This window comes from Antrostomus carolinensis, unplaced genomic scaffold (genome assembly GCF_000700745.2).
Source record: "Antrostomus carolinensis isolate BGI_N321 unplaced genomic scaffold, ASM70074v2 scaffold10575, whole genome shotgun sequence".
Lineage (NCBI taxonomy): Eukaryota > Metazoa > Chordata > Aves > Caprimulgiformes > Caprimulgidae > Antrostomus > Antrostomus carolinensis.
In genome coordinates, this window is record NW_010315740.1 from 30,534 (window position 1) to 50,822 (window position 20,289).

At 36.7% G+C, this 20,289-nt stretch overlaps 1 protein-coding gene across 1 annotated transcript in view; it reads right to left on the minus strand.

Annotated features, from left to right (window-relative positions):
- The window catches only part of LOC104525013 (FRAS1 related extracellular matrix 2), a gene marked incomplete at both ends in the record, with an annotated part of 107,008 nt that overhangs the window by 30,256 nt on the left and 56,463 nt on the right, over positions 1–20,289 (minus strand). Inside the window, 1 exon segment of the mRNA XM_029084972.1 lies at positions 1,292–1,438. Within this exon segment, the coding sequence (XP_028940805.1) occupies positions 1,292–1,438 (147 nt within the window).

Sequence of the window (20,289 nt, forward strand, 5' to 3'; positions counted from 1 at the left end):
CCTCCTCCTAAGTCATAGCCAATATTTTACATAACTTCCAAAACCCTTCAGCCCCTTTGGCACTGCATCTGGACCAGAAAATCCAGTAAGCATCTTAACCAATATCTTTCATGTTCTTTCCAACTCTGTAATTCCATTTTGTAGGATTAAGGCAGTCAGAGGCAAATTATTCAAACTGCTTTGGCTGGATTTTGAGTTAGCTCAATTCAGAAACTGAACTTGAATCCATAGGCAGAAAATTTTTAAATACTCTATTTGAAGGATCAGAAGTCAAATCAGTATTTGTTAATCAGTACAAGTAATTAATTTAAACCACATATCCTTAACCTTCTATTTCATTCTTTTACTCTTTTACTTTCTTTGAAAGAACTATATTATCAAAGTTAGTCCACTGTTCAAAACAGAGGCTTTTCAGTTAGATCCATTAGTTAGTTCCTACATCCCTTATATCTCATGCCAAGTTAGGTATCCTAACTATATCTCAATACCTGAAATTCAGAGTCTTATTCAGAAAGAAACTTAAGCAGAAACCTGATTTCTAAGCATGAGCTTGTGCTCCATGCCAAGTAAATGCTTACATATCTCTGCAAAACCAGCTTTAAACTGAGTGCCTTTTCTAAGCAGCATAAGCTGAACCATAGGCTTTGCCATGAAATTGTACAAATGCATCACTAGGAAGAGAATGGGAACAGATCCAGAAGCTTGAGACAGGTGTGAGGTTGCAGAATGTGATAACACAATATTTTTTTCACCTTTTCACTCCCCAGACACTGCAAACAGCTTTCAACACCTCCCGTATCAGCCTCAGTTAACTGCCAACATTGACTGAAGAAAACGAGTCTAATGCTTGTAGCTGCTAATCAGACCAGCTCACAATAGCCTTCCTGGAAAATGATGTATGTTTATTGTTGTCTTTCCAATTGCTACAAATGTATTTTCTCATTACAAGAAAAATAAAATTTGGACAGGAACTGTATTCTGTGAAACAAATATAACAGTGGTATCAATCAAATCAAAGAAAGAATGACTGAATCTTGGGTTGATAAGTCATTTGCAAGAAGAACTGCAATTAATTGCAGAAGATTAAAAAAAAAGTGAAAATGTCATTATATAACAAATTATATACTTAGCAAAACAAAAGATACTTGCTTTAATAAATATACATACTCCTTTAAATCCAGCTTGCTTCGTATCAAACGACAATAAAAGGATATAGCTGTGTTGATGCATTTCATCAACTAGCTGGCCAGTGATTTACAGAAGCAATTCATAAGGATAAAATTGAACTTACTTATAAAAGAGGTTTCTCCCAAGTAACCTCTCCGTTTAAGAACAACATCAAGGTATTTGGAATCTTCATTTACTAAATAATATTCCTTTTCTAAGGAGATCCATGCCCAGTTTAGGCGAAAATGTTGATTCTTCAGCTTATTACCTCCTGCAAAACAAAATTATAAAGATATATTTATTAATTTTTCTTTTTTGTTAAATACTGCTTTGTCTTTTGAGGTTAATGTAACCTGTATCCTGAATAAGATATGTATCTTAGACATTACAATCCCAAGGTTTTAAAGATTTTAAACTAAGAAATAACAAATCAAGAACTCAATCATGAGACATTTGGTACATACAGGAATAAGTTTTATCTTAGATGCATACAAACTGTAAAGGGTATGCTAATTTACTTCTCTTTCAAGGTATAAAGAACAAGAATTAATCAAAAGATATTTGGGATGCCTTTTTTAGAAATTACAAAAATTGTGGATGACCCAAGTTTCTGCAGAACCATATTGGTATTTCCAAATAACACACAATGGAGGACACCAAGCAGAACTTCCTCAATATGATCAGACTTCCAGAAGCACGAGAACAATCTTATTATCCTAAGACTGGAGATGATACTTACCATGTTTTAGACTGCATTTACACATGCAGCCTGTTTCTAAAACTCAGTATTTTGGTCAATTTCTAACAAGAATTTATGCATCAGAACTGTGTGATTTTAGGAACAACTTTCACATCTTACTAGGAAATGGTTTCAACAAGATTAAGTATCCCTGATACATGCCACAGTTTATAGCTATGCTGATGCTCTCCTAAGCTTACATGTTTGAAACTGCTGGGTTAAGTATGACTGCCTGTTTCACCTAAGCAGATTTAGAGAGATAAAAATGCCTTTTTGGAATTCTCTTAAACTATTTTGCAATGACCTACCTTCATGATACAATGAATGCCTCCAACTGAGTAAGCTGCTGAAATGTGTTTTGAGAGTCAATTTTCAGTAGACAAAAATATGTCCTCACAGTTCTTTTTACACAGGCACAACTCTAGCAACATGCTCCTGAATAAGAAAGTAGTCTCCAGTGATCCTTTCCTATAGCAGTAGTACAAGGGCTTCCCTGCAATGTCACTGAACATGGATGGTTTCTGTGAAGACACTCGGTATTGAAAGATCAGTATAGCAAGCAGCACACTCAGCTAGGGAAACTGAACAGTTAACATGGACCAAGTCAGCATCTCTGTTGGAGCAGGTCCAGAAGAGGGCCACAAAAATGATCAGAGGGATGGAACACCCCTCCTATGAAGAAAGGCTGAGAGAGTTGAGGTTATTCAGCCTGGAGAAGAGAAGGTTTCAGGGAGATCTTATTGTGGTCTTTCAGTACTTAAAGGGGGATTATAAGAAAGATAGAAACAAACTTTTTAGCGGGGCCTGTAGCAATAGGGCAAGCGGTAATGGTTTTAAACTAAAAGAGGGTAGATTTAGACTAGATATAAAAAAGAAATATTTTAGAATGAGGGTGATGAACCACTGGAACAGGTTGCCCAGAGAGTTGGTAGAAGCCCCATCTCTGGAAACACTCAAGGTCAGGTTGGATGGGGCTCTAAGCAACCTGATCTAGCTGAAGGTGCCCCTGCTCACTGCAGGGGGGTTGGACTAGATGACCTTTAAAGGTCCCTCTCAACCCAAACCATTCTATTATATGATTCTATGATCTCTGGCTGCCTGCTGTTGATAGCTCCGCCCTTTTAGTTGAAGACTCTATCCCTGTATTACAATAATTGAAAGAACCTTCACAGTCTTCCTCAAACCAAAATGCCCATATATTTATCAGCATAATTATGCTTCAATTTTTGAAGCTAAAGCAATGCAGGAATACAGGAAGCATCCCTCAGAATTTTGGAGGGGATGATATGGAAGCCCTTTAGCTCCAGCTGCAAAATATAAAGTAGCAGCCTAAAATCTGATTATGTTTCAGCCTAATCTCTCGCTCTCAGCAGAAATGAAGCTGTTGTGTCTACAGTTAATGAGATTTGTACAACTGTAAAACAGCAGGAAGTGTTTATTGAAATGACAGGCTTCAGGAAGTTTCATTAGTCTAAAAAAGCAATCCAGAAAAAACAAATGCAAACAGATGGTACTTTAAGGTCCAGTTAAAAATGTTGGGGTTTTTTTCAGTTGGAAAGGTAATAGCTGAAAAGAACTAGCACCCATTTCACTGAGTATAAAACCAAGTATTTGCACAACAGACTGAATATCTCAAATTAGATTAACACATTTCTGATAAAATAAAGCATAGCTTTACTTTCTCATGTATAGTTTACCTCCATCTGTTCACTGATTTTCCACAGTAAAAAGGCATTTCTTGTCAGTGTAGAGATTCTGGATGTCACAGATAAAAGGGCATGACAAATAAAGTTCTGTAGATCGCTCTACTGGATGTATTTGTCATTATTCAGGAGGATCCTTTAATTTCCATAGCAAGAATAAAATAATCTGTTCAGCTCACTGAAGGCAGATGCTCACTCAGCAACTGTCTTCTGGAAATGTTGGCTTTTATGAGAGGCTGTAGTCTGATTTCCTTCCCACAAGGTGCTGCTACAGAACAAGGTTTGCTTGAGTAACAACTGTCTGAAATGTGCAAGGAATTCCCTTTAGAAATTAACACTTCTGTACACAAGGCTGTGAATAAAGTAATTCCTCTGAACAGCAGAGAAACATATCTAAATATTTCAGTTCACTCATGGCTTAAGTACTGGAGGAAGAGTCAAATGGAGGTTGGTTTTCCCCTTCCAGTTTCTTCCACTCTATTCCTTGAAAAATTAGGCAGCCCTTCCACATTCTTCCACTCTGCTTCAAAGATAAGCCTCTATATTTCTTTATTGACCTGTCTACTAGAAAAAAAAAAAAAACATACGTGTGTAATCTCACATAAAGGCAATGGTACTGTGTCAACAAAAGGAGGGAAATGGTTACTGGAGTATCATGCTGCACTCCTCACCCTGTTTCTTTCTGCTCTTTTGATCTCTATTGTTATCGATGAAGGGAAAGACTACAGTAGCACATACAAAAAACTATAATGAGCACCACACTCAAACCAGTAACTACAGTGTTAGCTATACCAGCACTTACATCAGGTTAGCCTTATGTCTTCCCATTAGTTTCTTTGGATAAATGCAACAGAATAAGCCTTGTTCTTTAATCTAGTGAGAAAAGCCATTTGTGTGCTGCCCCTGAAAACACTGCCCAATTTAAACATAAATTGACAGAGGGATAAAAGTTTCTAAGATATAAAAAAGAATGAAAATTGACTGCCAATTAGAGGAGAGAGAGAGAACCTATTAGTATCACTACTGAGAAAAAACACTGCAGCGTGAGCTTACTAGAAATGAGAATGTCAGATATTGGAAACCCCCCAGCTGAAGGAAAAGCTTCTAGTAGAGTTTGTATCTTTTTAGACAAAAGAGATTCCAGCCATGGACAGAAAGCACTAGGAAATCCAGCAACATTTGTTCTACTGCTCAAAGGGCTAATGGTTTAAATGTGTTGTGGATGCAGGCACACAATCTACAGCTTACTTAGAATCATAAAATTATAGAATGTTGTGAGTTGGAAGGGACCCACAAGGATCATCCAATTTCAACTCTTGCCCTAGCATAGGACAATCCCAAGATTCAGACCATGTGTCTGAGGGCACTGTCCAAAAGCTTTTTGAATGTTGTCAGGCTTGGTGCCATGACTACCTCCCTGGGGAGCCTGTTCCAGTGCTCCACCACCCTCTGGGTGAAGAATCTTTTCCTAATGTCCAACCTAAACTTGCTCTGGTGCATCTTCCTGCCATTTCCCCTGGTCCTATCGTTGCTCACCAGAAAGAAAAGATCAGCACCTGACCCTCCTCTTCCCCTTGTGAGGAAGTTACAGACTGCAATGAGATCTCATCTCAGTCTCCTCTTCTCCAGGATGAACAAACCAAGCGACTTCAGTCTCTCCTCATAAGGCTTCCCCTCTAAGCCCTTCTTCTCTACTTAGACACAGTTCTCTTATGTTTTATCTCTACTGTATTAAATAGTTCAACCTTAAATGTAATCTATATTTGCACATAATTACTGAATGTATCAAAATTACTATATAAGAGAAAAAATCCCAGCTGTTAAAAAGGAACAGTCATATGGATAAATTTCAGTAGTCAACTACCAAAGCAGTTCATTCCTGTCACTGATGCTATGGAAAATGTTGAACTATACTGAGTTGGAAAACTAATGAGAAGATAAAACTTAGGAAGCAAAAAGTACAAGAAAGGCAACATGAAAGATTTAATATTGTCTTAATCCTACCTATTTCTTGCTTTCAGCAGTTTCTTTCTATCTTTTCATAGAGTAAAAAAAAAAAAAAAAATCTTATTTCTAGGGAGCTTCCAGCAAGCCTCCATTTCTATAGGCCTTCTACCCCTGAAATATATATTGTTCATCATTTAGAATGTGCAGTACTAAAACCACCAGAATTTTAAGAAAATAGTATAGGTATTTTGCCTCTTACTCTCTTCACTTTATGCTTTTTGTGTTTAGCATATGTAGATATGCAGTTTCAACAACTCTGATATCCCATACTGTGCCATAGTCCCAGTACATTCTAGCTCCATGTTAAAAAGGCAAGGTCTCTAGTAAATTTTTTGTCTGCTGAAGTATTAAAAAACCCTACCTATAAAACAGATAATAAATGTTCTTTATTCAACGCATCAGGGCAGCACATCATATGCTTTTCTCTCTGCTATGATCATCAGAAAAGGCATATCCCGTAAAACTGCCTCAATTTCATATAGAAAAACTATTTGCAGAAGTAAAATGAATAAGTAAATCCAGCATGTAAAATATGCCATTAGAATGTTTTGAACTGACTTCAACAATGCATAAGCTAACCTAATAATTTTATCCAATTAGAAACCCATTAAAATGTTTTACCTTTATAAATCCTTTTCAAATGTACTATAACGGACTCCAATCACTAAAATAACTTGCTGAACTCTGCACCCTTCTGCACTCTCTCTGCCACTGTAACTCAATATATTTGCAGAACAACCAAAACGAACCCCCTAAACTAGCCCCTAGTCATTAGGGACTAAAACAATGCTTTCTCTGACTTCTCATGAGAAAACACACACTTCCCAGCATTATGGTCTTGGCTTGCCTGGAGTGTAATTGCTGGTATCCAATGAACTGCAGACAGTTTCTGTCTTTCAGTAGTTTCTGTAACTTTTTTTTTTTGCTTCTGTTTTATGTCTACCCCCAAGAAATAAGTTGGAATGGCCGCATTTGCCAGGGCTCAGACTAAGAAAATGCTTGAAGTCATGAAGCAGAAAAAAAATCTGAAGAGTACTGTATAGTTGCTTTGTTATAAAAAGAGAAGGGGAGGTGAGAGAAAAGACATGAATGTAAAGGCTAGCTAGTGCATATTAAATTTTGATCCTAGTAAAATTCAACTAAGCGTAACTAAGGATGTCTCCGAGCACAGTCTGGAGATTCACGCTGGGTTAATTTAAGGAATTCCCAATTCAAGTCTATGCCCAGTTCTTCCGCAGGAGATTAACCACATTCTGATTAAGAGATTAACCAGATTTTCATTTACAGAAACTGTGGAAGCAGACATGCACTGGCTCTTCTGTCACTGCATTTCATAGCTTTAAACTACTTTCAGTTTAAATCAGCTCAGTACAAATTAGCTCATCAAGAACTAGGACATCTTCACTCTATAGGCTGCACCAAGAGTTTTTGAGCTTTCAAAGAAAAGAGCAAAGCAGATAGAGAAATCTGGCTTGAATCACCAAAAAAAAAAAAAAAAAAAAAAAAGATGCTGGAGCACTGTGTGTATTTTAAAGCCTCTGAATGCTTTCCACTTCTACAGCTCCAATGGTGAATATGTAAATAATTTCAGGGATTCAGGGTACTACTGAAACGCTACTAATTGAAATGCTTAAGCACATACCTACGTATCCAGCTGAATCATTGTTTTGAAAGACATTGAGCTACTTTAAAAGTTCTTAGCAAGACTGAACAACATACATCTGGAAAAAGATTATTCAAATCATTCCTTTCTTCCTCAAAATACCAACCTATAAAAATCAAAGTTGTTCACAAAAAGACTGGCTTTGGTTAATCTCAATCTCTTTCCTGAAAATATTGGTAGAGAATAAATATTGAATTTTCACCTTTTTCTACAGTCTGCCATAAGACTTTTAGATATATAGAACTTTTCTTATTAATATTATAACGAATTTAAATTAATTTTAATGAAAAACCTAAAAATTCTAAATTGCACATTTGATTCTTTAAGCCTATGCTCAATTATTCTTCAAAATTTTCACAGGATAAAATATTGTCTTATTGCTCCACTCAAAGACTTAGCAACTGTTCAGTATTTACTGATGGAAAACAAATACAGAATAGTAGTCACAGAATCACTTTAGTTAATACTTTCTCTTGAGAGTCACAGTCCAGAATCTGGTTAATCGAATTTTAAAGTAGACATTTAAAATATCATAGAATCATAGAAAGGTGGGACCTTAAAGATCATCCAGTCCCAATCCCCCTGCCATCAGCAGGGACACCTTCCACTAGACCAGGTTGCTTAAAGCCTCATCCAACCTGATCTTGAACACTTCCACGGAAGGGGCATCCACAACTTCTCTGGGCAACCTGTTCCAGTGTCTGACCACTCTCGCAGTAAAGAATTTTTTCATAATACCTAATCTAAATCTACCCTCTTCCAGTTTAAAGCCATTTCCCCTTGTTCTTTCACTACCCGCCCTTGTCAAAAGTCCCTCCCCAGCCTTTCTGCAGGCTCCCTTGTCAGACGCCTTCCTGTAGGCCCCTCCATATGTCAGATGCAGCCTTGGTTTTGCTCTAAGAGACCAAGAAGTTTAAATTAAGGGTAGGCTAGAAGTGAAACTACGACAGTTCACTAGACACAAACACATATGTATATTAATCAGACATATTTATATACTCACAAAATAATGGATATATAACACTTGGCTATGTATATAATAACAATACAATATTACAGAACTTTAAAACATTCACAGTGCAGCCAGATAGGCTATTATGATGACAATGACCAAAAGATCTGATCTAAATCCCATTAATATATTGGATCATTATACAGTTTATATAGAAGGATTTCTTTAGAAACTGAAGTGCTACAGGTATCTTCCGTAGAAAGTATATTTTCTAATTAATACAGGCCTGTTCTCATTACAAATCAGAACAGACAATGTTTTCTTTCCAGAAATACTTTGTCTCACTGCAAGTCAATGAGAGCAAGGCATTTAACACAGAATCTGCTCAACACAATTCATAATCAGACTCTACCCTCTCAGCCTGAATGCAACACTGGAAAAAAAAAAAAAAAAAAGGAGACAGACACATATAAAAACGATGGAAGTGAGCAGATTAAAGGATCAGGATACACTATAAATAATAACCTGAAGCTATGCTGAATGCACCTGATTTTGACCAGTATTTGAGATCAAGCAGTCATGAATAGGCTGGTGCTTGGAAGGCAGACCTCTCACAATCTCTGTCCAGCAGGCATATGCCAAAGTTGTTGTTACATTGAATTTATGAGTTGTCGGAAAACAAGGCAGAAAGAAGATTTTAGTTTTGCCCTGACATTGTTTCTAAGGTGATACACAGGACAGAATAATTAAAAAAAAAAAAAAAAAGCATGCCACCTCTCTCTTGGTTGGTATCGCCTTAATTGCTAGGCACTTACAAGGGATTATTTTAAACTAAGCAGCAAGTAGCAATTACTGCTGATAGCCTTTACTTGAACGTAGTAAGGGACAAGAAAGACAGTAAAATGTTCGGGAGCTTACCTTCCTTTCTGGAGAACTAACTCATGTAAACAGATAGATTCAAGAGAAGCAGGACAAAACCAAAACCAAGGGGATGGACAGGAGAGGAAGCATTTGAACAGGTTGACAGCTACTGAACATAATGTCCCACTAGAGCCATAAAACAGAGGGTATCAGGAGCTACGGGTGGCTGTACACTGCTCCATTAGCAGCACTTTGTTCTCAGAAGTCTTTGTTCTTATTGTAGAGATAAGTCCTTATTTTGAAATGATGCTTTATTCTATTGCATATTGGATAAATAATAACCACTGCTTCTCAGCAGAAAAAAAATCAGAGTAGCCAAATTCAACAATTCCAGTGAATAACAACTACTGGCAAAACATAGTACGTTTCTGCACAGGTCCCAGTGTACAGGAACATAATCAACTGGCTCCTGTTCCACAAAGGGTAAAGACAAGAGACCTGTCATTTAATGGCAGGATTCATATAATATCACTTAAAAGGCAAATGTTTCATTTAAGCTAGCTGCCTAGGAACAACAAAGAACTGCATCTTCAGGAACTGTGATCAGCTGGATTGCCAGCAAAACCAGGACAGTCCTGAACCGTAATATTGTAAATTTGCAAATTCAAACACTTTTAAAAGTCATCTGTGGAACATTTGAAAATAACAACAACAAAAAAATCTATTTGGTTTAGAAGAATTATTCTCTTATTAAAAATTTATGTCTGTGATGTCATTAAACTAATTAGCACCTTGTGTAGTCACAACATAACTGCATCAGAAAAATAATTTAAACTTCCTTGTGAGTAGTAACTGAGAAAACCTAAACATACCACTCAATCTGTCACATCTGTCATTAAGCAATGCCCATATTACCTAAAGCAGAATACCTTTTTTCCTAAGGATCCACACCCTGCACCTCCCTCTGAAGGAAAAATCCACCACCTGGATTAGTAAGGCTTCATGCATGCATGGCCTGCAGCAGTAAGTAAATTTACTAGATCTCTGGCAACACATTCTTAAAATAAACTTAATAGTCTTCAGGTCTCTGCTTACTAATTTCTTTTGTGGCGCCAGACAACTTCTCCCAGAAAACGTGCTCCAGCTGAACTGAAGCAAGGTTCATTTCCTTGTCTCACAGAATAACGGGTTTAGCTCCAATAGTTACTGTTCCATATGGGACTTTCTTCAGCTTTATACCTTTAAAGCAGTGCTACACACATATTAGCTCAAAGCAAAACTATTGTAATTTAAAGCCTAATCAGACAAAGCATTACAATTATCATGGGGTATCGTCTGCTTCAGTCTTTAAACGAATGAGTAACAGAAAGGTGTGTCTTCGACCTCACAAATGAAACACATTCCAATAGAATAGGAGCCAGGAGAAATATACTTAAAATCAAAATACTATCTCACTTAATACTGTACTATTTTAAGAGATTCCTTTATTCTGCAAAAATAATATACCATTTTCCCTTTCTTTAAATCACATTTTAATTTAGACCCTGCTATTGCAAACTCCTTCATATGTGCCTAATATTTCAATGCTTGCAGTATCATTCTCATGCTTAAAACCAGGGCACCTGAGTGGGTGTCATGTGAAACTGAAGCCTCTAGTTTTTCATAATGAATTTGAAACTGGTATTTCTGTCAAACTGGCAAATTTCTCTTGTAGAAGTAGTTGAACCTTTTATCTCTAACTGTTGAACACTGTCTTCGCAGAGAATTCCCCTCCATTTCACATGGCAATCCAGACTCATAAATCTCAAATTTTATAGCCTGTATGCAAGGAAAATGTATGCAAGAGGCATTAAAGAGGTGGTTGTTATTTACAAAACCTATTTTAAACAAAATGGAAGAGTATATCCATTTTATCAACTGGACTTCTTGCTCTAATCACTAAGCACCTATAGGAAAACTATTCTTTTAACTCCATGTCAAGGTGATTGAACTGTTTTTCTTTATTAAGAATTCACTTCCACAGACTTGAATTTTGGTTCTTTTTCTGTTCTGGCAATGCAACAAATAAAATGCCCAACTGACTGGAGAACAAACTTCAGGCAGGTTCATTTAACATCTGCTTTTAATTCATTTCAGAGTAAATGCACCAGGTAATCTCAATACTTTTAATTACTTAACTTTTATTATTTGACCAGAGAAACTCCTTTGTGGTACCTTTGATCCTTTTTAAGCTATGCCAAAGCTATAACCTTTGGTAGGTGACTTAGTCCTCCTCAGGAAGGGCAGAGTAAAAAACTGAAAACATACAAAATTGTTGATATGGACAAGGACAAAACCAGCTTATTTTTAAATCACTGTAACTTTGCCTTAAGACAAGCCTTGGAAAGAGGTATTCAAAGATATTAGTACTGCTCAGGAAAGAAATATTTTTGCATTAACGTGTTATTTTTTATATCATGACAAGTTTTTTATTGTAAGTTGGGGCCTATCCTATAGAACATAACTGTATATTCCTAAGGCAGCAATTATATTATATTCCTGTATTCTTATTTTATCTCTAAGTCCTATGCTGCAGTCACAATGTATATTAAAAGATGAAAAAAAATAAATAAATTGGGAGAAGCCACAAATTCCTTAAAAGATTCAAGTCAAGATGTGAGAAATCTGTTTCAATTCAAAATTAAGTACAAGAAAATACTCCTGAAATGAAAAGCAGAATTGAAACTCCAGAATAATATGATCACTGTGAATTTCCCATGAGAGAAGCCCAGGCTCAAGAGACATAAAGCAGAGGGACAGGGGACAGAGGTGACTGTGAAATTGTGACAACTCAGTCTTGATAGTACTTTGCTTCCAACACATTTTTTTCTCTCTCCCTCTTTATCTCTGCATATGCATGTAATCTTCATTTATGCTTTGAGATAAGTAGTCAAATCAAATGAAAATCTTCAGCAGCAAAATTGCATCTTTAAAATTAAATTTATGTTTTTTTAGCACAAAACAGATTTTAACAACTAATTTATTTATGTACAGTTCATATTTACTCAGTTTGAAAAGAGATTGTTGTTTTAGATATGATTCCCTGTCTTAAAGAACTATCAGAATGCTGCAATGTCTTGATAAGTAGAGGCATATTTACATAAAAATCTCTTTATTTATAATAGGTTTGGCAAGATTCTTTTAGAAAAGTACCTATTGACCTTCAAATACTAAGGTGCGTTTTTTGACATGCCATGTTGAAGATTATTAGCATCACTCATGCTTTTGGAAAATCATTGATCAAGATTCCCATGACCGTTGTCCCACAGGTATTGAGAAATTAAAATCCTTCAGCATTTTCCCAAGGGCCAGAGAGGCAATGTTTTTATCAACTCAACTCCAGCTCCCACCAAATCTGCTGGCTATCACATACTGGCAGGTGAGGGCCTGGGTATCTGTGGTCTCACATTTACATTTGTTGCTTTAGATTTTGTTCAGAAATGGGTGGAGGTGTGATCACAGCAGTTTTAACACGCCAGCTAGCACAAATGTTTCTTAGTTTTAAAGGAAGGTGTTTCTCCCCCTTTCTTGAAAGGGAGCTGCATAGCGCTCACCTGTCGGGACATGACCTCAGCTTCCCTCCTGTCGCCCGCTGCAGCTGATAATGTTGCTGAAACACAAACCAGAGTGGTTCCCCAGGCTGCAGCACAACTGAGGGTGCTTGAGAAGTTGCTGGGAAAACTCCTCTCATGTCAGCCTGCAGCAAGCCGAATGATGCTGACGACACGGTGACAAGCTATCATCACCTACCTCCTCCTTTTTGCTGGGGGTCTTAAACTTGTTACTTTACCTGATTTCATAGCCGTTCAAAATATTTATTTTCTTTCCTCCACTAAATCTGACAGTGCCCTTGCTACCTGTTAGGATCTCTACTCCTTGTAGCATGCAATGACTTGCTGGAGACTGAGGCCCATGGGCTTTGGGGGCTCATTCTGCTGGGAACACCAGAGAAGCCCCAGGGACCATAGAGCTGTGAAGAGCAGTGGATACAGCAAAGGTGGGAGCACAAGGCGGAGGCAACAATATGACAAAGCTCAGCAGTTGCTCAGTGAGATTAATAGGACATCCCTCAGCCTGAGCAGCCCTCCTGCCAGATAAGTATAGATGGCTACTGAAATCCTTCTAGCTAATGATTGCCATCGAGCTAACTGTGAAAGCCTCATTATTTAGGAAGATAAGCTCTCCCCTGGATGTCTTGCAAGGATGTCTTTGCCTCATATTAATTATAGGAGAAAATTAAGGACTGAGCAGGACTGACTACTGAGAGGTGCATAAGAGATGCATAAATTACACTGACTGGATTTTTTTTCTCTGTTCTGTAGGACTGAACATGTGTGGATGTCAATTGACTTAACATCAGAAGGTGGGATGGCAGAAGTATTAATGTTCACTTGGATAACTGTGCAATATATAAAATGTCACTGGTTGCAGGGCCACTGTTTGACACTTCTGGAAAGATGTACATTTGAGCCCATCCATGAAAGGCGAGTGACCAGCTGGTCAGGCTGAAAGCAATCTACTGCTGATCTTCCTGTGCAAAACAATCTATGCCACAAATATGGACACATATTAAATAAAAATATGACAATGATTCCTTATCTGTTTAGAGATAAATCTGGAACATTATGTGATACATAATAAAAAATGTCAATCATTTTAACATTTGCACATGTAACTTTAGTGATAAAAATGCCCGCACCCTTGCTAAATCAGGTCCTAGACTTTCTACCTGCTATAGGTTTCTCTGTGCTAGAGATACTTTCCTTCTTTAACCTTGGAGTTCTGGTCAGTCCTATCTTGCCACTCGGAAAGGTGGAGTCTAGCCTCAAGTTTTCCAAAGAAGCAACTACCATGTTAACTATTTAAGAAAATAATGTATCTATCTAGGCCTCAGCCTCCTGCCCTTTCATAGAGGGAAAATAGTACTAATCTTGTTTGTAAAGTCCAATAGATAGAAATTGTATTAAATTCCAATACATAAAACCTGGCCTTTATTTTTAAACTGTAACTCTGTCCCTCTTTCTGCCCTAAGCTAGCAAGTGCAGTTATATCAGCTAAAAGTGCTTATCAGTTCAGGTTATTGACAGAAGTTGTTCCACCTATTCTTGCATAACCATTTATCTTTTAATTATTCCAGTTATTCTTTAGGCATCTTTCATATTAGAAGACAGGGGAAAATAGTAGTAGAGTAACCTTACTGTCTCTCATCTTGCTTTTAAGGTTCTCTAGTTCAAACTCACCCAGTCTTTTCCAGCAAGTTTCACACCTGGAATGATCTGAGATATCTCTTCCGCTGCTTAACTCTGTAGGAAATCTAACTGAAAGGGGTATTCCAGATTGCTGCTTCCTGTTCCCTATTGCAACAGAAAGTCTTATCGCTATTCCACATCAAAAACTCATTAATCTCCACCTACAAAGCAGAGGCTTCTTGCCCTTCTCTCCACCTCCTCTGGTGGAGTCCTTCAAAAATTGTTGACTAAAAGTGGACACTACAGTCCCAAGGAGGTCTCACAGAAAGTCTTTTTTAAGCACTTTGACTTAAACATTTCAAGATAAAATATTCTGACCTTGAAAAGTCTCTGTCCAAACATATTTCTAATCCTTTAGATATGATTCTGATCTATTCTGATCTCATTACTAAATTCACATATGTTACAGATTCCTTAGCTGCTGAAATATGAGCGATAGCTCTGTTCTTCACCTCTTCATATACTCACTGAGGAGCTTCTTGGAAGGATAGTGAGCTTAATACAATGTAATATAACCATGGGAAAACACTTTCTTTTCACTTTCTAGTTAATGAGAAACTTTCAGAATAAGTTTGATAGAAGTCCTTATGTTAAAGAACATGGGAGGGAACAGTGAACTGAAACTCAAGAGTGTACTATCTTTGACAAAAACTACTTGTTCAATGCAGACACATTTGCTCTATGCTGTCCTTACATTAAAAAGACCTATATTGTAGTCTCCTTGTTTTTATTGACAGATATTTCAATCTAAAATCATCAAGACACCTTAGTGTGCTTTGGCACATGAACACGGGGGCAAGACACAGTGCATGCATCCTCTTAAAGCCATGCAAATGAGCTCCAGTTGAGCTGGTAACATCTCATAGCGCAAAGGGCAATGTCACAGTGCTCAGCCCTGCCAGAATCAAAGCTTTACCAGTTTGATGCTCTGCTTAGCCCACTCAGCCCTGCTGATTGCTGATTCCTGAGATACTTTGTTAAGCTCTATCTTGAGCAGCTCAGTAAGGCACCATGTTGCTCTGTAGACCGAAAAAGTTTATTTTAGCCTAGCAGGAAATAAATGAGGAAGGTAGATTTTATCCTGGGTTCTCTCAGTGTTTTTCCACAGTGCATCCTACAGGTTGTTGGATACACTTGTCTCTCTCTTTCCTACCCATGTGTGGCCATAGAAACCATTTTCTCTCTGGTCTGTCCTCATATGCCCTTCTTGTAGTAAATACAGTTACTACTTATACAGAGATATAATACAGTCCAAGTCTTCCAACCTGTATTTTGAAGGTTTCCTTTGATGGTATTCAACAACTAGAGACAAGGAGGGTTGCCAGTAATATGTGTCAGACAAATTTCACTGCCAGTTCTCTCACCAGTGTCCTCACCACTTTCTCTGTGTCACATTTTGATAAGCATAAGAACAGCACTTATTTAAATGTATTGGAGAACAGGGTGGCAAACCTCATGGTAAGAAACTGGGCTTGGAGTTCCATTCAGACTATGGTTAAACTTTTTCTTCCTAAGAGATCTTGGAGCAGAGCCAGTCAAAAATTCCTGGAGAATGAGATTTGCACAGTATACTGTATGGGAAAGTTATAGCCTTTTAGGTTAATTCTTTGCTCGTTATCAAGTATGGAACACTATCTGAATAAATGAAATGTTATGTAGAAGTGCATGGAAGTTCTGCATAACAACATACTGATTTGCACTACACGTATGTATTACTCACAGATAGATACAGATAATGCTGGAAATATCCCAGAATCACATTTCAAGTTTAAGCATATTCTTTATGGCTATACTATATTTCAACTACAAAGTAAACATGTGGTCACTTCTTAAATCCTATAGTGCTGAGTGAGGCTGGCTTTATAACAGCAGCTTTCCATTGTCTGAGTACTAATACATTGACTGTAAAAGCCTTTTCCGAGAAAAAAAAATAGAATATCTAGAGAAGAGTGTCATGCAGACATAACATAGGAAGCCAGACTTCGCTTGGGTAAGTCCCTGAGCAGGCAAATTGGAATATATTAGCAGGGAAGTCCTTACATCTTAGGTGATTCTGCCATCTATGCAGTAGTTTATGCTAAAAGAGATGGTGAAAAGAAGCTACGGTGAAATCGCAGACAAAATAATTAATTTTATTAATAATACCGATTTGGCATATCAAGCATTTTTCAGGAGTTCTGAAATAGATTTGTTTCTTTGTTTGTTTTAACTAGGTAGCTGTTTAATACTCATCATCTGGCAAGCAGGAAGGTTGACTTTATTTTAGCAAAGCAAAATCACTGTACATTTCAGATTAACCAAAACCTCAAATGCATGTTTTCTCTGCTCTATGTCTCCCAAAGATGGCATAGTTTGATGTTACACTGAAAATAATTTCATCTCACTGATGGTCCTACCTGTTACTTTTCAGTACAAAACAACTACTCTTCAAGGAACTATTAAGACCATTCACCTCTTTTGTGCATATACAGTACCATACTTATGGTTTTAATATTCTCTTTAGACTTTTTTACATCTCACATATTTGACTGCCTTTCAGACTGACACTAAATTTTACTTTCCTCCATAATTCTGTCTTAGTGTTGATCTGATAGAATTGATTTGGACATGATTTAAAATGCAGCATCCTCGGTAGCTTTCAACAATATGCGAAAAGATCATTTTTTCAGAGCAGTAAATCACAATAAAATATGACACAAGAAAGGAGTGTTAGGGGTGAAAAGAAAACCATTTTAAAAAACAGAATAAGTTTTAACAGGAACTAAAATAATGGTTTCCTATATCAGTTTTGGTATCAATAGAAAAGAAGAAGTAATTAATAGACTTTTGCCAAATGTAAATTTCTGCTTACAGCAAATCTAATTTGATAAAATATAGCCCCTAGTGTTCTAGCAAATGCACTGTTTGTAAAATTAAAAAAAAATTAATACAAATATTGTAAAACTTACTGTGAATTATTCCTGTGAATTCCAGAATACTCTGCAATGCTCTCTGCAATCTAATATTTAATATTTTGGATATTAATTTTTTTGTCTGTGTTTGGCAAACAAATGAACCCTTATAATCACCTATGAAGTCAGTAGTAGCCAAGTATCCTGCAGAAATTTGGTAGAAAATTCTAAAAGAACAAATCATAATGTAACATGATGGAAAGAGAACTACATCTGATATGATGGTTAGATAAAAGGAAATACACTTTAACAATGTTTTGAATGCTATGTCATTAATGGAATCTAAAGATATTTTTATAAGGTATATACACAAACCTAAAGTATTTCTGCAATCAAAATGAATATAATTTTGTTTTAGAAAATGTTATAATCAGTTTTCCCAAAACAGCATAAAATTTCTGAAACAAAAGATAAATAGCTGGGTATATTTAAATAAGCATAATATATCAATGAGAAAACACGATCAATTAGTATAATGTTAAAAAGATTATATTACTCAGTTTTATAGCTTCAAGTATTCATAAGATTTTTTTTATCATCTCCCATAAAATGAGAATCATACAGTGAAATACTTTGTGTGAAATTTGAAGTCTAGATAGCATGTTTTATGTGTTAAATATACTGAATTCAGCACAGCAAAATGATCAACATTTCATAATCATTTCATAATATCTCTTAGGAGCTGTACCCAAACTTTCGATCCCTCTCTCCACCATAAAGACATGAGTGAGAGGCAGTGAGAGGCATATTGTCAGGGATTTGCTTGAGTATTCTTCCTCATTCAGAAGTGTTTAGGAAAGTTATATTTGAGTCAATACAGGAAAAGTTTTTACACTTTACAGTCAATAAATTTAAAGTATTTGGGTCAATAAGAGACTAGTATGTGAAAACTTCCATTATCTCTCTACAAAATCTAAATGTTATATCAAGCAAACCGCTTACAGTACTTAGAGCTCTTTCAGAGACATACTCAACAAGGTATAAATCTTTTGGCTGTAGTAAGTATAATATTTATACACTTTAACTTTTGCCAGAATAGTATTATGAGGAGGAGATGAAAAATTATAAACATTCATCTTTTAGAGAATATAATTTCTACAGTTCCCTCCATTCTTATTGTTTCAGCGCAACGTTTCAAACACCAACAGTGAACTCGAGTTCAGCATTCATTTCTATGGTTTGAATCTGCCCAATAGGTAGTGTGAAGTGCAACTATCAGCAAACAATGCTGATATGTACAAAAGATTGACACAAAAATTTTTGACCATACAGATTTACATTTTTCATGTAAGTTTTGGGAAGAATCTGGATTTCTTCCTAACAGCTATATATCCCATATTTTTAAGAAGCCATATGCATTTCATCTGATGAACTTAAGCCATCTTTCTTTATACACTGTGACAATTATAAAGACAATTGAGACACACTAATGGAGTACTTTTTAATATGAGATCTGACAGATGTGGGACATTAATAAGTTCTTACAACACAAGTCTCTTTCTCTTTCTCTCTGTATATATCAATTACATATGTATATGTAAGTCTCTACAGATACACACACACACACACTCTCATACACGTGTGTACTTATGTAGGAATGCACAGAGCCTGAACACTTAGTTAAATAGCTCATTGACTACACTGCATTCACTCCATATTCAAAATCAGTCTCATTCTGCAGCTTGGCTGAAGCAAATTGAGCAACAACTGTTCATTAAGATGAAGACTTGGTCCATATTTTCTGTGCTTCTCTGCCACCACAAAACAGCATGGATATCTATACCAGATGCACGTTACTGAGATGCATTTCATATCAGCAACATAAATATGAATATATATGCTCACAGTACCATACCCATACAAATTTATCATTTAGTTAATGTTCACATTATGCATCAGGATTTATTTTTCATCTTACAGAAAATTCAAGTCTTTATTCAGAGCTGGAAGAACCTATGTAACAGGCTGAGGATTAATTCTCTTTAGCTGTCTAAAATAAATCCATAATATGGATAATAACAATACTATTAAGTATAATAATAATATTTCATGGTACGAAGCAAAGTGAAATATACTGCAGATCTCCAGAGTCATGTTTTATGTGTGAACGGTTCCATTCTACCTGCCTCCCATCACAATCCCTATAGGGAGTGATTCCAAGACTGATTCCCCATGAACCTTATCCAGGACTGCAGCAGACTCCCACAACCCACACAAGAGAAAACAGTTTATATAGTTTCCCAAGACACACAATTAAAACTTCCCATTCTGACAGTAAATTGAGACTGAGCACACTGTTCTTGAGTGTAAAAGATATACTGTTTCCTTCCCAACACAGTAATGTCAGACAATCTCTCCTATCTTCAATAATGCAGTTTAAGTTGGTATAACACACTGAGCTGTCATCTCCTGTTACTGAGACTTTCACCCAGAAAATGTCAAGCCTTTGGGCTGGACGCTATTAAGCCTTAGCTAGTTCCACACAGCTTGACTCACTAGAAATATCACTCCAGTAAGTAAAAAGATTGTGGAGAGCAATGTTCTGGCAAAAAATGTGATGGCTATCCCAAAGAGAAATATCTTTTCAGTGCCTATGGCATTCCTTTTTCTGTTCTCTCCACTGAACCTATATACTCATGCAACCCTTTGCTGGAATGGCAACACTTATGCCACACCACAGAGGGCTTTGCTGGGTGAGTATACATAGCTCACAGCTGTAACCACAGCCCAAATCCTCGCCCTTTTACTAATGATCTAAGCTGCAGACCTGATAGTTCTAGTAACTGCAGTTCCTTTAATGTTCTTGCCAGCAGCAGCTGGAAGCTTTCTTCCACCTTCTCTTCAGGACTGTGTATGTAGGGAGATATTACTGCATTGAATTACACTCATGCTACATTAGACAGGTTTTTTTTTGAAAAGCATTTACTGGTATTTGTTTCTCCTAACTTTGGATGCTGT